General features: G+C 52.7%; 1 protein-coding gene across 1 annotated transcript in view; it reads right to left on the reverse strand.

Moving 5' to 3' along the window:
- LTF (lactotransferrin) overlaps positions 1-17,097 on the reverse strand; it is a 30,262-nt gene that overhangs the window by 7,848 nt on the left and 5,317 nt on the right. The window contains exons 2-13 of the mRNA XM_049640329.1: positions 16,321-16,484; positions 14,847-14,955; positions 14,354-14,536; positions 13,872-14,019; positions 12,914-12,969; positions 9,812-9,990; positions 9,165-9,339; positions 8,199-8,353; positions 6,601-6,691; positions 5,496-5,543; positions 4,231-4,386; positions 2,413-2,554 (exon numbers count right to left, since the gene is read on the reverse strand). Coding sequence (XP_049496286.1) covers positions 2,413-2,554; positions 4,231-4,386; positions 5,496-5,543; positions 6,601-6,691; positions 8,199-8,353; positions 9,165-9,339; positions 9,812-9,990; positions 12,914-12,969; positions 13,872-14,019; positions 14,354-14,536; positions 14,847-14,955; positions 16,321-16,484 — 1,606 coding nt within the window. The remainder of the gene's footprint in view (positions 1-2,412; positions 2,555-4,230; positions 4,387-5,495; positions 5,544-6,600; positions 6,692-8,198; positions 8,354-9,164; positions 9,340-9,811; positions 9,991-12,913; positions 12,970-13,871; positions 14,020-14,353; positions 14,537-14,846; positions 14,956-16,320; positions 16,485-17,097) is intronic.

The following is a 17,097-nucleotide window of genomic DNA, read 5'->3' on the forward strand; positions in this document are numbered from 1 at the left end:
TCTTCTATTAAAAGAAATACTACCTTGTTTTTTCTGCTGGATTTCAGTCTTTGGAGGCCCACCATGAAAGTGCTGTCTTCCAGGCATGTTTCTAGAGGGACCACTAGTCTGGGATCTTTTCTTTTTTAATGTGTATTTGTTTATTTTTATTTTTTGAAAGAGAGAGAGACAGAGAGAGAGACAGAGCACGAGCGGTGGAGGGGCAGAAAGAGAGGGGGACACAGAATCCGAAGCAGGCTCCTGGCTCTGAGCTGTTGGCACAAAGCCCGACGCGGGGCTCAAACTTGCAAACCGCAAGATCGTGACCTGAGCCAATAGTTGGACACTTAACCGACTGAGCCACCAGGTGCCCTGGGATCATTTTTAAAGATATTTGTGAGTCGAGAATTTCTGGACCATCCTAGGGGATACAAGTTTGAGCTACAAATCCATGCAGAAGCTGGCTCATGGTTTCAGGTTCTCAGGGGGGTGGTATGCATTCTCCCTCCCTGTTCTCCTCGGCATCCAGCAACTTGATGCCCTGTAGGAGTGGAAGTTACTTCTGGTTCATCCCTACCTTAAAGGTGTAGGTAACCTCCAGGTTCATGTCTGTCATGGAGGTAAATGTCCTGAGGAAAAAGTGGGCACTTAGCTCTCTCTGAATTCCTAGTCTCCCTTAGATTTTAGTCTAATAATCCTTTACTACTTTGTCAGTTATTCAATACTCTTAAGAACACGCGTGTGAAGGTACAGCTGGGTGGCTCAGTCAGTTAAGTGTCCAACTTCAGCTCAGGTCATGATCTCACCGTTTGTGGGTTCAAACCCCGTGTCAGGCTCTATGCTGACAGCTCAGAGCCTGGAGCCTGCTTCGGATTCTGTGTGTGTGTGTGTGTGTGTGTGTGTGTGTGTCTCTCTCTCTCTCTCTCTCTGCCCCTCCCTGCTGGTGCTCTGTCTCTCTCTCTCAAAAATAAATAAAAATATTTCTTAAAAATGTTTTTTAAAAAAGAACGTGTGTGTGTGTGTGTGTGTGTGTGTGTGCGTGCGCACATGTGCACTAATCCAGCATTTCTGCTTGTTTTTAGTGAGAGAATCGGTCAAAACAGCTAACACTGCCATTTCCCAGACATGGAAATCCTGTCAAAATCCTTAGGGAGAATGTTTTTCAACCTCCACTTAGTTATCCAGCCAAACTAGAAATCATTTCAAAGATAGAAGAAAGCCGTTTCCAGACATGTAATACTCAAAACACAGCAAATCCAAGCCACCCCTTCTCAAAAAGATGTGTTCTGTGCCAACAAAACCAAGAAAGTGAAAGATACGGGATCCAGGAAGTGGGCAATTTAACACGAAGTACAACAAAAGGAAATCCCAGAAGGACCATCAAGGGGGATCCCAGGACCACAGACATCCAGGGGGCCTAGAGAAAACCAGTCCAGACTGGGCAGGAGCAATATTCCCCATCACCTGATGAACCCCGGCCATCACTCACTCTGGGTATGTATTGTTAGGAGGTTTACGCTCCTGGCTAGGGGTTTTGAGATGAATTAGTGATTTTTCTTTTTAAGCACAGAAAATTAAGCAAATAAAAAATGAGACACCGGTTAACTCTAGAGTAAACAGGAACTTTGTACAATAAGGGAAGTACAACCTTATTATACCACATATTTAATAGGAGAAAATACTTTTATGGGCCACTGAGACGAGAGTAAAAGCTACTTCTGTATCCTCCCATCACTGGAGAAAAGGCTACTGAATTTTATTTTATTTACTTATTTATTTTAATGTTTTATTTATTTTTGAGACAGAGAGAGAGCATGAACGGGGGAGGGGCAGAGAGAGAGGGAGACACAGAATCGGAAGCGGGCTCCAGGCTCTGAGCCATCAGCCCAGGGCCCGACGCGGGGCTCGAACTCACGGACCGCGAGATCGTGACCTGAGCTGAAGTCGGACGCTTAACCGACTGAGCCACCCAGGCGCCCCTGGCTACTGAATTTTATATACTGAAAAGCTCAGGGACACCTGGCTGGCTCAGTCGGTTAACTGGCCGACTCTTGGTGTTGGCCTAGAGGGTGGCGGCTACAGGAGAGAGAAGTCTTCCCCCTAAAATTGAATTATAGACGGGACTTAAGGGGCCACGTACTCTCCCCATTTGATTCTGAGGATGAGGACCCTGAGGCCCACTGGGGCCGACGTCGGCCCCAGGCCACAGGAAGGCGCCCGGCTGAGCTGAGGTCAGACGGCACCCTGTCAGCCTCCACTGTCTGCAGTGGCTTATGTGGGGGAGGAACAGTCCATCAGTGGACCTCCAGGCTGCTCCCTGCCTCTGCCGTGACAGGCCATATCTGACCCCTTAGAAATGCACTGCCAAGATGCCAGAGGATGACGGACGAAGGACAAGTCCCTGTCCTGGGGAGGCTCGGCCGCGGCACTCACCTGAAAGCCCCAGTGTAGCCAAAGTATCTCTCACTGCTGTTGGGCACACACTTGTTCTCACCGTTTTCGTCGCCAATGCACAGCGCACAGAGATTGGAGTTCGGGTCGGACCCAGGGGCACAGCTCTCACTAAAGAATTCATCTGCGGGGAAGGAACACCGGGAGTCAGCTCTTCCTGCCCGTGTCGACGTAAGAGGCCTTCACCCAGCAGGCGATGCCACTGGGTCTGGGTTCATTACACGGCCCAGGACAGACAGAACACGCTCACCGTCGCGAACGGCAACACGGACCCACCCACCGAGGGCCCGCCGGAAATCGGAGAAGCTTCTCCCTGTAGGCACCTACGGGAAACCTGACCGAGGCCAGAGAAAAGAGTCTGTCACTGGACAGAGGGTCCCACGATGACAGCCTCGAGCTGGGGACTCAGCTGATGAACTTGGTGGCACCCTGCAGGACCTGATTTTCCTTTGCCTCCGAAATAGAAAGCCAGCTTTTGACCCGGGCTCCTGGTCCCTTAGAATAAAGACTGGCCTCCCCCGCCACCCCGTGCCCAGTAGAGCCATGTGGCTAGGGACAGGCCAGTGAGCATCAAGCAGGAGCGCTGTGTGCCAGCGTCCTGGAAACACCCTTAAAAGACAGGTGGCACCTGCCTTTTGCCTCTTCTTCTCCCTCCCCTCCTTCATTCTGCACATGGAAAGCAGAAGCGGGAACTAGACCTCCATGGGCCATGAGGTGACCTTGAGCATGGAAGCCACCTTGTCAGAGCCCGGGTTGCTGACACTGTGCTGCTGTCCCAGTAGCTGTGGACAATCCACCTCTGGATCGCACTTGCACGAGAGGGAAATAAGCCTCTGCCAGTCCGGGTTTTCTCTCCCAGCAGCTTAAATGTAATCTGCACTAGCCCATCGTGTGATTTAACCCGCGTTAGGGAGCCAACATGGATTAATGTGGGTTGAGGAGAGAGAACACGATGCGGACAAGAAAGTCCCGCCTCGATGAGCAGCGAGAGCCCGTTTTGAGACGTGTGCAGCCCCCGCCCCCGGAAGAGCCACCCCGCGTGCCAAACTCCGGAGGAGGCTGGGGAGCACCCCGCTAGGGTCCTGGCGGCTTCCCCCCAGCTCGGAGGAGGCCGCGGGGCTTGTGCAGAGCAACCACAGCGAGTGCTCGCGGTGAGGAGCAGAGCCACGTGGAAAGCTGCCTGAACCAGGGTCCCTAACCCATCTAAAATGCAGGAGGGCCCCACTCGAGGAGACCCCTGCACGAGAGGTGAGCCCCGGCGGGAACATGTCACATACTTCCACGTCACCAGGCCCACAGCAGGTAGGGCACGGGGTGTGAGCCTGGGGTACGGCCAGGACAGAAGGCCCCGGAAGCAGGTGAGCCAGAACCCTGGAGGTCTAATTTGGTTTCCTTGCCATGTGGAGGAAGAAGTCAGCTTCATGAGGCAGGCAGGTGCCTTTCCCCAAGTTAGAAAGCCGGCGCCTAAGAGAAATTCGGATCCAGAGCTCCAAGAGATTAAAAATAATAATAATAATAACATCCGTACTTCTCAGAACCTGCCTCCGTTCTTAGGGTGCAGAGAAACAGACTGATACTCCAGAATTTTTATCTTGGGCTGGGGTGGCTGGGGCATGGGACGTGTTGGGTAGAGACCCACTCAGAGACCCTCCTCAGCCACACAGAGAACACGCTTACCCCAAAAGGGGCCCGCGGGCCGCAGTCAGCCTGCACATCCCCGCCCCTGCCCTTCCCTGAGGTTCCACAGCTCGATGTGCCTACCGCCCAGGGTGGCCCACCCACGACGCCCTCAGGCCTCACCAAATTTGCAGGAGCCTGTCTGGTTGAACAGCAGGCCCATGGGGATGTTCCAGCCGGCAGTCCTGTCCACGGCGGTGTGGCAAGACTTCCTGCCTCTCAGAGAATTCCAGGTGATATCCGCATCTGATTTCCTGACAACTGCCACGGCCAGGTACCCTTGAGCAACAGAAGAGCAGGACTTAACCTCCAGGGTGCCTGGCATGGGACTCTAGCGCATCCCTCTGCAACCCAAGCCAAAACAAGTCAAGAAGCATCGCCAGGCGATGATGCCCCCAGGTATCCGGCCACTGCCTGAAGCTTCGGCTGCTGTTCTTTGGGAAGGTGAGAACAATCTAGGCTATGAAACGAAATAATAAGAAAAGCTGATCCTTCATGTTCATTTATTTTTGAGAAAGAAAGAGACAAAGCATGAACAGGGGAGGGGTAGAGAGGGAGACATAGAATCCGAAGCGGGCTCCAGGCTCTGAGCCGTCAGCACAGAGCCCAAGGCAGGGCTCGAACCCACAAACTTGGGAGATCGTGACCTCAGCCAAAGTCGGACACTTAACCGACTGACCCACCCAGGCACCCCAGGAAAAGCGGATCCTTTAAGTGATTGCTAGGGACTGTCCTTGGCCAGGCACACATTGTGAGCTACTAAATTAGACGTGAGCCACTAAGGCAAAAAAAAAAAAAAACCACTGAACAAGCGTGACCCCAATAGTGCATAAATCACCAGCTGCAACAGACACTGGGCCACAGCCACGATGGCCACCAGACTAAGTGCTATGTAGGTGCAGGGAGCGTGTCTGCAAGGACCCCCCCATGCTGAGTCCAAACCAGCCCTGCACCGTGAGAGGGTCCACATGGTGGCAATCCCTCTCCTGACGGTGCGTCACTGACGGATTCCAGCCGTGGACAAGTGCAGAGCTCCTCTGGCGCTGAGCAAGCCCAGGCTCCAGCGGGAGGGTGGGGGTAACGCTCAGAGCACGGGATCTAGCCTGGGAGACCCGGTTCAAGGCCAGGATCTGCCGCAGTACCGTCCATGGCTGTGAGAACAGTGAAGAACTCTGACAGTTCTCTGCCAAGTGTGAAGGTCAATACAACATTAATTACAATTATTCGTCTATGAATTATTTGCCTCTTCAAAAGAGCTTACAGCTTCTGTGGCTGTATCTCTTTCTGTGAGGTTGTTTTTTTTTTTTCTTTTAAGTTCCCGGCCGCCTCCTCCTCCTCCAGCAATGAGAACTTACCCATGACCCTGAAATTAGCAGATTCCAACTCACCTTCCACTCGTCTATCCTCACAATGTTCATTATTAGGGATCTGTGATTCTGAAAGGAGCAAAAACAAGCAAAATGTCATTAAACACTCAGCTTTACTGAGAAGCCACAAACTCTTAAATCTCAGCGATGCGGGATCAAATCCGAAGAGACCGTCCAGCAATCCCATGCAGCAGAAAGGCATAGATGCGTGTGTTCAGCAGAAGACACAGACGCAGATGCCACCAACTGGAAATGACCCAAACAACAGCCACCAACTGGAAATGACCCGAACGCCTCTCCCCCATAGATGGACGAATAACTACCAGGGTCACACCACAGAATATCATACAGCAGCGAGATTCAATACTCTTTGGATGAATCTCACGGACATAACACTGAGCAACAGACGTACAAAGCACGTGTCTCACACGGAAGGTTTAAAAACAGGCAGATATTGGGGCGCCTGGGCGGCTCAGTCGGTTAAGCGTCCGACTTCGGCTCAGGTCATGATCTCGCAGCTCGTGAGTTCAAGCCCCGCGACGGGCTCTGTGCTGACAGCCCAGACCCTGGAACCTGCTTCGGATTCTGTGTCTCCTTCTCTCTCTGCCCCTCCCCTGCTCACGCTCTGTCTCCATCTCTCTCTCAAAAAATGAATAAAAATTAAAAAAAAATTTTTTTTCAACAGGCAGAATTGATCTGTGCCGTTTGAAGTCAGGGGTTACTGCCCTCTCTTGAGTAAGGCAGCTGGTGGCAGGAGGGCGCCAGGGGCCATCTGGAACTTGCCGTGATTGGGGCACTAGGGCATGGGGACCCACCAGTTTGTGACACGTCACTGAGTTGCACTTACGGGCACTTTTCTGTATGTATATTGTACTTGACTAAAATCCTGTTTTACATGAAGAGGAGGAAACCAATCTGTGCTTTGTCACTTCTCAACACACAGGCCGTGTGGGTAAAGGCCCCTTTCATCCGTTCTTGCCCCCCACCCCCCCCGATTCTCCTGTTGGAACGCATCCGTCCATCTCAGCATCTGCCCCTGGACCCACCAAGTGGGGTTACTGCTCCATGGGGCCAGAAGAAAAAAACCGGAGAGGCCCCCCCCCCCCCCCCCCCAACACCGACTTACTTTGGTTCTCTGCCAGGATAGGCACCAAACCACACTTGCCCGCGACATAAATCAGTCCTCCATCCAGGCTCAGGGCGTCGGCTTCTCCTTTCTGTAAAACCAAAGCAAATCGTCGGCACCATACAGAGAGGAGCTTTCCCGTCTCGCCTATTTCTAGGCTGTCTGAGAGAATGGCTTTAGGTCAGAGAATGTCAGGTGCTCTGACGAGGTAGCAGAAAGAGACAGGGCCTGTTTGAACTGAGCACCCAAGGAAACACTTGGCACACTCTCGATTATCAGCCCCGTGCACCTTTCGTGCGGTCGCTCCCAAGGGACAGACCAGGCACAGGTTGCATTGACCCTCTGCCCCCCAAACGCTCTTGGGACGCCCTCCTGGACCAGCCTCACTCAGTGAGGAGACGGATCGAACAAGCCGCCTTGTCTGGTCTCAGCCCCTTGGCGTTACGCTCAAGTTCGACACAGAAGTTGTTCAACAAATAAGCAGAAACGACTGAGCTGCCCCGCCAGGGGAATGAACGCACCCGCACCCCAACATTCGAGTATGGATTCATCAAGACTGCAAACTCGCTCTTCGGCTCAGTAATAATTTTCTTACAACTCTATTTAAAAAAAAAAAAAAAAGCTGGGGGGCGCCTGGGTGGTTCAGTCAGTTAAGCGTCCGACTTCACCTCAGGTCACGATCCCACATGAGTTTGTGAGTTCGAGCCCCACATCGGGCTCTGTGCTGCCAGCTCAGAGCCTGCTTCGGATTCTATGTCTCCCTCTTTCTCTGCGCCTTCCCCACTCTCTCTCTCTCTCAAAAATAAATAAGCGTTAAAAATTTTAAAAAAGAAACTGGAGGGGCACCTGGGTGGCTCAGCCGGTGAAGCCTCTGACTCTTGATCTGGGCTCAAGTCATGATTTCACCAGTTTGAGCGTTCGAGCCCCACATCAGGCTCTGTGCTGACAGTGTGGAGCCTGCTTGGGATTCTCTCTCCCTCTTTCTCTGCCCCTCCCCCACTTGCACACACACACACACACACACACACACTCTCTCTCTCTCTCTCTCTCTCAAAATAAATAAACTTAAAAATTTTTTTAAAAACTGGAGATATGAAGATATGGATGAAAATTTCTATTCAGGGATGCAGCACGGGGGGCAGGGTGGGGGGTCTAATGGTAGTAACAAAATAACGGGCCAAAGCAGAATAGGTTCGTGGCTGAACAGCCACAGCCACGGGAAAGACATCCTCAAATCATTTTTCAGTGTTTTCAGGGAAGAGATATTCACGTGGGAGAACGGCCACGATGTACCATTAAGTGGCAAGGACTCAAAACCAACCGAACTGGCACGATCCAGGACGGTTGGGGGCACGCGCACAGGTGTCCGGAGAAATCCGGGGCTAGGAAATTATCAGGACTTTAGCCGTGGTGTATCTCTGCTGTTTGTTTTTCTACGAGCTACCTTTCTATGTCCTCCCAGCGCCCTGCAACAATCACGACTGTTCCTCGAAGCAGGAGAGTGGAAAGGCCACAAGCATTCTGGGCCCGTGCCCCGCCTGCACGGTGTCTCCCGGTCCCGATCGCCCCCCCACCCCCCGCGGAGCCCGCGCCCCTACCAGGACCAGGGCGATGCAGTCCTCGCCGGTGGGCGCCGAGACACAGGTCACGTTCCCGAGGCTCGCGCGACTCCACTGCTGGCACTTGCGCTCCTCCGCTCCGCCCACCGCGCACCAAGCGACGCGCGCGCGCCTCTCCGCCACTTCGGCAGCCGCTGCGCACAGGGACACACAGGGACACAGCGGTCGTGGGGCCCAGTGCCTGGCGGGGACACCCAGGCGCCGCCCACCGCCCGGAAGCCCTGCGCTCGCTGCCCCCTGCCGCTCTCCCCCTCCACTCTCCGAGGCCCAACCCCTTCGCCAGGCGCGCGTAACCCCGGGCTTCCTATTTCGGTTCCTTTGGAGGCTTCCCTGGCTTCTAACCCACCCTTCAAGCCTTAGTGCGGTGACTTGCCTAGTATCGGGGTCCCACGGGATTAAAGCTCCAGGACACAGACAGCGGCAGCCCCAAGAGATGGCCTAGGGGACTGACCTCCCCTCAGTCAGGCACCACCATTAACTGCAGTGCAGTGTCCTCGCTCAGGCTGACTCCATCTCAGCCCCCCAGGAGAGGAGGAGCCATGGCTGAGCTGGCCCCCTGTGGTATCCCGGCCAAGTCCAGGGCCCCAGTCCAGAACTGCGTTCACCAGGCTTCCAGATTCATCCCAGGAGGGGCCCTGGGTCTCTCGGTTCATGCGCGTAGTTCTTACTTCATAAAGAGGCAAGTTGATTGTTCTGTCCAGGCCGGGGAGCCGGGGACATACAACCGCATTAACTGGGTGTCTGTCACATTAGTCTGGAGACTCTCCCGCATGTTAAAATGCCCTGCCTTGCTTCACAGCACACTGGCATCTGCCTCGAATGGACAAGGGCCGCTCCAGAGCAGAGCTCTGCTGCCGGAGAAGGGAGAGTACTTTCTGGAAGGCCTGCCCCTTGGCTTAGCACCCCCACCAGCCTGACCGCAGGGCTTGCCCGGGCCTCACTCACTTTCCCTCAGGCCCTGGATGGCAGTGAGGTAGTTGAAGCCAAGGTACAGCCCAGAATCGACCTTCGAGGGGACCCTCAAAAACCCAAGGGCAGAGTCTTTGAACAGCAGATCCTTCTCTTTGTTAGGGGAGCCAAAGAGCTGGAACGCAGGTGACTTGTCTTTTCCAAACTTTTCCTGATTAAGGAAAAATGGAATTACAGCGTCAGTGGGAAATAGACAGGAAAGAGAAGCACAATGTTGAACCACAGCGCCCGGAGCTTGGGGATGATTCTGAGCGTTGGGGACCTTGGTTCACTTCCTCGTGTGGAGGGACTGGCCCCGTGGCTCATTCAGCTGTGGCTTCAAAAGCCGCTAGGGCCCAGGCACCTTAGAGTCCTGAGAATACTGCCTCATCGTCCCCCTGTTGCTGCTCCAGCCCCTGAGACACCGTTCATCAGTAATGCTGGAGAGACCTCTATTGTTTCTGCTGTCCAGAGCCCAATGAATCTGTTAGCCTTTGTGCAGAGAGGCCGCAGAAAGACTTGTAAAGCAGCAGGACATTCGGGAAGGAAGGAAGCTCCCCACGGCAAATCCAGGCAGGCGGGGAGGACCTTGGGAGCGGGGGGGGGGGGGGGGGGGGGGGGAGAGGGGTGGAGGAGGTGGACACCTGCGCCTTGTCGAGAAGCTTCCAGATCAAGTCCTCCTTGCCGTCCACACTTCGGGCCACGACAGCGTGAGAAGGGATCCGGGCCAGGTGACACTCCTTGAACGCGTCCACTGGCTTCCGAGTGTTGTTTAAGCAGAGCAGCTCGTACTTGTCCTGGTCGGCCTTGTCTGGCAGGGTCTCTGGAGGCAAGGCGGAGGTGGAGGGGAGCCCGGATGAGCCCACTGTAGGCATTAACCGTGAACTGCAGCTCCCCTTCTCCCACATCGTGAGCTAGAGGAGACCTCATAGGTATTCTACAAAACTGGTGGGGGGTGGGGGGGGGGGGTGGTGGTGTCAGAAAGGCAGTGGATTGCTCCGGAACACTCAAAAAAAGTAAAGATAGTAACCAGAAAGCCCTGGGGGCTAGCCCAGTGTTCCTCTGGATCATACAGGCTGCTCTGGGATTGTTGCACCTTCTGCCTGGCCCGCCAAGGAGGCTGAACCAGACCCCATCTGTTTCCATGGCAACCCCTCCTAGAAAAGGGTCCCAGGGTAGAGGCAATCCCAGCGCACGAGCCAGGGGGCGCTGCCTTACCCACCTCTCTAGAAAGAATAAAAAGTTACAAACATTTTTAAGGCAGGATGTACAGTTGAATCACTTCCCAACATGAGGTGTTACCAAAAGAAGGGGAAAGTCTGTTTTTATGAGTGAGTTCAGCCCGATTTGGAACTGCCAATGTATCCCATATATGAGCATGTATAGTGACAATATGTAAAGTGACAGGAACCTGCCCAAGTCCTTTTAGCAGAGTAGTACAACCTTGAGCTCAAAATCAGAGAGAGCAGTACAGGAGAGAAGAATTACAGGCCTATTTTCCTTATGAGCATACGTGCAAAAATCTCAGATATACATTAGCTAACTCAACCTAACAGAGTATTTTAAAAACTAATAGATCAGGGTTAAGGTTTATCAGCTTATTTCATTAATAAAGAACGGTCAATCATCTAAAAACCCAGAGTACTCCACGTCATTAATAAGCACCATGAGATAATCTTAACAGATGCAGAAAAAGCAGGTGTGTGTTCAACATCTAGTTGTGGTTGGGTTTTTTGTTTGTTTGTTTCAGGAAACTAGTAATATGGAGAATTCGGTAAAGTTCTTGAACTTGAGAAATGCCTTTCATCAAAATGGCTGCAGCAAAATCATACTAGCAGGAGAAAATGCAAGCATTCGCTTCAAAATCAGGAACAAAGCAAAAATGTCCGCTGTCACATTGCCAACACAGTGCCGGACGCAACTGACAAAAGAAACGAGATGGAACCGCTAGAAGGAAGAAGGCAAACTCTATTTAAAGATGATGTGATCCACGGGGGTGCCTGGGTGGCTCCGTCTGTCGAGCGTCTGACTCTTGACTTCCGCTCAGCTCATGATCTCAATGGTTGTGAGACTGAGCTCCCCACTGGGTGTGGAGGCTGCTTGGGATTCTCTCTCTCGCTCCCCCTGTGCCCTTCCCCACCCCGCCTCAAAAACTGAAAATAAAAAAATAAAGATGATGTGGTCATCTATATAGAAAGCCAACAAAACCAAGGAAGAAGGAATAAAACCAATAACGGTATCCAGCAGGGTAGAACTTCCAAAGCCAAGTATTATCCTCATTAGCAACAACCAAGCAGAAGCTAACCTAGAATATCAGACTGTAATGGCAACCCAAACCATGAAAGAGCTAGTAACTAACCTCGCACAATAAGACCAACAAAGAGAAACTTTGTAAGTTCTGTTAAAGGACGTAGAAGAGGTGTGATCAAAGGAGGAAAACTCATCGTGATCAGGGATTGGACAACTTAACATTAAATATAGTTCCCCATGGACCAATTTAAACTCAAAACAATTCTAATTAAAATTAAAGGATGACGTTTTTAGAAATCCAGCAAAAGAATTCTACACTTTTAGCTCAACGAGATTTGAAAACGAACAGCCAAGTGTAGGGTGAGATCTCTCTCCACCAACCCACGTTGGGCTCTGCACTCCCATCGCAGAGCCTGCTTGGGATTCTCTCCCTCTCTCTCTGCCCCTCCCCTGCTCGCTCGCTCTCTGTCTCTTTCAATTTTAGTATATGTGCTGCCGAAACGAGCACTCTCTCTGTCTCTTTCAAAATAAATAAACTAAAGAAAGAATGCCTCTCCTTGAATCAACATCATGAAGAAACAGGCATTAAACTAAATAGGAAAATAGTCAAGATTAGAAAATGACTAGCAAATATATTGAGATGATCAATGTAAGCCTATCTCCGGAGGTCTCGGGTCAGTGGGGTGGGTCTGTCTCTGGTGGTCCTGGTAAGCATGTGTTCAGCCCGTGCACACCCAGCAGGGTGCATCAGCATGTGGTATTTCAGGAATCTTCTCCTGCACAACAGTAAGAGGACACACAGGAGAACGTGAGTCATGGAGCTGTTTGTGGGAGAGGGAAGGGCAAGGTGACCTAGGGTGACAGATAAGTAGACCCGATGAGCATTCCTCAGCTGTCAGAAACACTGAACTAGACATACAACACAGATAAATCTCCAAAACAAGATGCTGAATGGAAAATCCTGGCAGCAGCATGGTTTCTAATGCCGAAACTTTTGTGGTCTCAGAACCCAAAAACCTGTGTTGGGGACAGAGGTGGGGGTGTCTCTGAGGAAAAGAAAGGCAGTGGGTATTGGGGGATTTAGAGAAAACCGATGGCTTAAAATGGGAAATAAGGGGGGGGCGCCTGGGTGGCTCAGTCGGTTAAGCGTCCGACTTCGGCTCAGGTCACGATCTCACGGTCCGTGAGTTCGAGCCCCGCGTCGGGCTCTGGGCTGACGGCTCGGAACCTGGAGCCTGTTTCCGATTCTGTGTCTCCCTCTCTCTCTGCCCCTCCCCCGCTGGTGCTCTGTCTCTCTCTCTCAAAAACAAATAGACAGTAAAACATTTTTTTAAAGAAAAGTAAAACAGGAAATAACATCAAACAAGAGGCCTGCCCCGTAGAGAACCTTGATAATAGCGTGCCAAGAAGTGAAGAGTCCAATTTGCTCAGTGCTCAGAATTACGGGGAAATAAAAGAAAAGGAGGCTGTACCCTAGCTCTCCTCCCACTTCTTACCAAACACTGTAGTGTGCCTGACAAAAGCCACATCTCCACCTCCTTCATGCAGACACCTGTGAAATGAGAAAGTCGCAGAAGGGTCAGCACAGAGCCGGCTGTCCCCAGCTTCTTCCTCGGGCCTCCCAGGGGAGCAGGGCCCCGGGCTCCCCTCCTCTGAGGCTTTGGAGCGCACCTGTCTGGGAAGGCGGCCACCTCCAGATAGATTGTGAGGAAGGACGGCTTAGGGGTTGGCCAGAGCCCCCCACCTCCTGCGTTAGGGCCTGAAAGGGCAAAACGGGTCTTTCTATATAAAAGGATCTGAAGCCTCTATATGCCTGAGTACGTGGTCCCTTCTCCCAGGACCGAGTGGGCAAATGTGCTGCGGCCAAGCGGGGAGGCCTCCGTCTGCAAAAATGCCTGAGCTCAGGAGGCAGATGTGGGGAGAGAAGCAGCATCCGCCTCAGCACGGGGCATGGGGGGGCAGGGGGTGCAGGGGGCAGTCGGGCAGAGCTCGCTGTCTCCCGGCTGGAGGAGAAGCCCGCGCGGGGCAGACCACATCAGCCTGGACGCTCCAGCTGTCCTTCCGGGAGCGAGGGACTGGTTGTCTCATGACAAGACCCCTTCAGTCCCTCTGTGGCTAGGGAGAGGGCGGAAGTCAGCAGGGAAACACAGGACATCCCAGCGCAAACAAAGCCACAGCCTCGTCTATGGGGACAAGGAACGACCCCTGTCGGGGTGACGGCTCACGAGGCTGGGGTAGAGGTAAGGGGCCCGTAGAGGGGGGTCTGGGGGGGAGGGGGCTGGAGGGGCACGTGCACTGGGCAAAGCCAGTGCCCTCTTTGGACTCAGGAGAACGACACCTGCTCTGCGGTCCCTGCTGGCAGGCTGAGCTGTGACTGGGGCCAGAGAAAAGGACTCCCAGCCTGAGGACACAGGGTGCTCAGGCCACTGGGGAGAAGAGGGCCTTCTCACTCACTTGAAGGCACCGGCGTAGCCAAAGTATGGTTCCTGGGAGGAGCAGGCACATTTGTTCTCCCCTGTCCCCGCACACAGGCTACACAGGTTGGGGTACTCTTTCCCATCCACACAGGGCACACAGCTGGCAGAGAAGAAGTTGGCCGCAGCTGTTGAACACAGAGAAATAGGTCACAGATGTGTGAGCCAGCAGCTCATCACATCTCCCAGGGACGGGCACGAACTGGGGAGGGGCGGGAGGGGAGGGGGGTGGAGACAGAGCCCCTTCCTCCACCCCTGTGGGACAACCTCTTACGTGAGGCTGGGCTCTCAGAGCCTCACCTTGGCCGACAGCAGACTCTGCTGCCGCCTCCCAAAGGGCCGCTGGTGCGGTGGGCCCACTGGGGTTCATCCCACGTTTACAAAGTGGCCTGCGTGTGCAGCCAGCGTGGAGACCCCCCTCCCCCCGCCCAGAGACTGCCCACAGTCCTCCAGTCATCTTACCCTTCTCCAGGGGCTCGGGCGGCCCTGCCCAGTTTAAGAATGGACGAAGCAACCCCATAGGGATGTTCCATCTGGCGGACCTGCCAAGGCCTGTGTGGCAGGACTTCCTGCCTTGTAGCTGGTTCAGCTGGAAGTTGGTTCCCTTCTTTGCTATGGCCACAGCATAATAGTGGATTTGTGGCTCTGCAAAGGGACAGAGAGAATTGAAAGCTCTTAGCCCAGACCAGAGGGAGAAAAACAGCCCAACGTGACCTTGCCCTGGTGGAAAAGGAAGCCATATGCTAGCTTTTCCTGGGACCTGCTCTGTTTCCCCAGGGAGCACATACGTGTCCTCCCCCAGCGGGTCAGCATCAGGCCCAAAGAGCCCAGGGACTCAGTTCCCTGCAAGTGGGATGCCGTCCGTGAGCCCACCTCTAGATCTCATCCACCCTGCACAGAGCCCGGGGCCAAGGCCAGGGTCACCCCAGCTTCCGGGTCTCCAGGGAGAACTCACCCGCTTGGGTCCCATAGACCTCAGCCGCTACAGGTCGCAGTTTATTGGGGTCCAGGCCTGCCTCGTACACCAGACCACCATCAAGGGTCACAGCATCTGCCTTGTTCGCCTGAAAGCAAAGAGGCCAGGCCAGCTTCAGGAGAGAGCCCAGGCAACCCAGGCAACTGGATTTCAGGAGGTCAGAAAGATCTAGAAGGATCTTCAAAAGGGTCTCCTTTGGGGCATACTCACTCATGTTCACTTGGTGGCACGAGTCAAAGTTCCCTCTTTTGAGGGCAATAGCTTTAACTACGGACGTTGGCATATTGTCTCTTTCTTATAAGCGTCCCCGCCTGTATCGTCTCATCGTTCCTGCCCTTCACAGTCATTTATACTTACAGTTGTTTATTCTAGGGGCACCGGGGTGGCCCAGTCGGTTGAGTGTCCAACTCCTGATTTTGGCTCGGGTCATGATCAGAGTCATGGGATCGAGCCCCATATCAGGCTCCAAGCTGAACGTGGAGACTGCTTGGGATTCTCTCTCTCTCTCCTCTCCGCCCCTCTCTGGTACAGATAATATGTTGTGGACTGCTTTTTTCTTCTAAAATGGCATGCATTTTCATACTTCTGCAGGGCCTTTATTGACTTCATAACATTTTATCATAATGTGGTTGTTCCATAGTTTGTCAAATAACCCCTCAGATGTTCAGCACTTTCTTTTTGCTATGAAATCTATGCTCTCATGGGTAGCTTTGTCCTCGTAGAATTTTTTCCTTCCGATGGCCTGTCACCTTGGGATGGGCAACTAAGCGTGGACTCGCTCAGACAGTGACCTTGTTTATCTTCGTGGCCCTGGCTGTTCTTGTTATTCCACTTTCCAGAAGATTTGTAATGCCAATTTGGAAGGCCACCAACCACGAAGATCAGTTTCACTATAAAATCACCAGCAAGGTAGGCTTTCGTTTTATTTATAAAATCACCAGCAAGGTAGGATTCATTTTATTGCCATTACTTTAGAAAATGCAAGTTCCGGGGCGCCTGTGTGGCTGAGTCCATTAAGCGTTCAACTCGGTTTCGGCTCAGGTCATGATTTCACAGTTCAGGTGTTTGAGTCCCATGTTGGGCTCTGCAGCTGGCAGCATGGAGCCTGCTTGGGATTCTCTCTCTCTCTCTCTCTCTCTCTCTCTCTCTCCCCCTCTGCCCCTTCCCTGCTTGTGTTCCTCCCTGCCTCTGTCTCTCAAAATAAATAAATAAACAATAAAAAAAAGAAAAAAAAATTGTGTTGCAACCACAGTTTCCCCACACGTGGTGTTTCCGCTTTAGAATGTTAGTATCTGCTTTCCAAATAGTCTTGTGTCCTATGAGGAAGGAGCACTCCCAACCCATCGGTGCCCAGGAAGAAAAGCAGAAGAAGGGGGAAATACATTTTTTACTTTATTCCCTTCCCTTCCCTTCCATTCAATTTGGTTCCAACCAACACATGGTACTGACTTACCTTGATGGCCTGGATACATTCTTGGCGAGAGTTTTTCCTTGTGCAGAAGACATTGGGGCCACCCACTTCTCTCATATTCTGTTGGAATTTGGTGCATTTTGCTTCCTCTGCTTGTGATATGGTGCACCACCGAACACTTCTCCTAAAGGTGCCCAGACACAGTCCTGGGAGAAAGAAACCCAGGAGTAAGGGCTCAACCACTGCCCATGGGAGAGGCCACCTCACCCCCTGCCAGACTTATCCAGACTCCTTCATCTCTCTGCTCCTCCTCCTTCTGCCCCATTCGGCCACTAGGTCAGGCCAGTCTCCTCAAGTGGAAGTGTCTTGACTGTCTAACAAGCGTTCTCTGCCGGCCAGAGGGCTCTGATTCTCCGCAAATTCAAGGAGACAGTCAGAGACTCTGGGTTATCTTCCTTCCTGTAACTGACACATTTCCTACCTCTAAGAACTGGTGATGCTCCTTTGCCTCAGTTGGTGGAGCTTTGTCCCGCTTGAAGCTGGGAGGTAGGCAGGAAAGGGATTCTTGCTCCTGTTTTGTTAATGTGGAATCTGGCTTTTGAGGAGGCTGAGGGACTGACGGCTCAACAGTGGCAAAATCTAGCCAAGAATCCAGGTGTCTCTAGACGGTTGTAACTGCAAGAACCGCCCCCCGCTGATGCCGAGGCAACTTAACTGCACCAGACTCCTTGTCAGTAGCTACACCGAGTCGTGTACCAAATGGGTCAATGTGCCCGAGTTACCACCATTCGCCTCTGTATCAGAAAGACTGGCTCTCCT

The sequence above is a fragment of the Panthera uncia genome, chromosome A2, assembly GCF_023721935.1.
Source record: "Panthera uncia isolate 11264 chromosome A2, Puncia_PCG_1.0, whole genome shotgun sequence".
Classification (NCBI taxonomy): domain Eukaryota; kingdom Metazoa; phylum Chordata; class Mammalia; order Carnivora; family Felidae; genus Panthera; species Panthera uncia.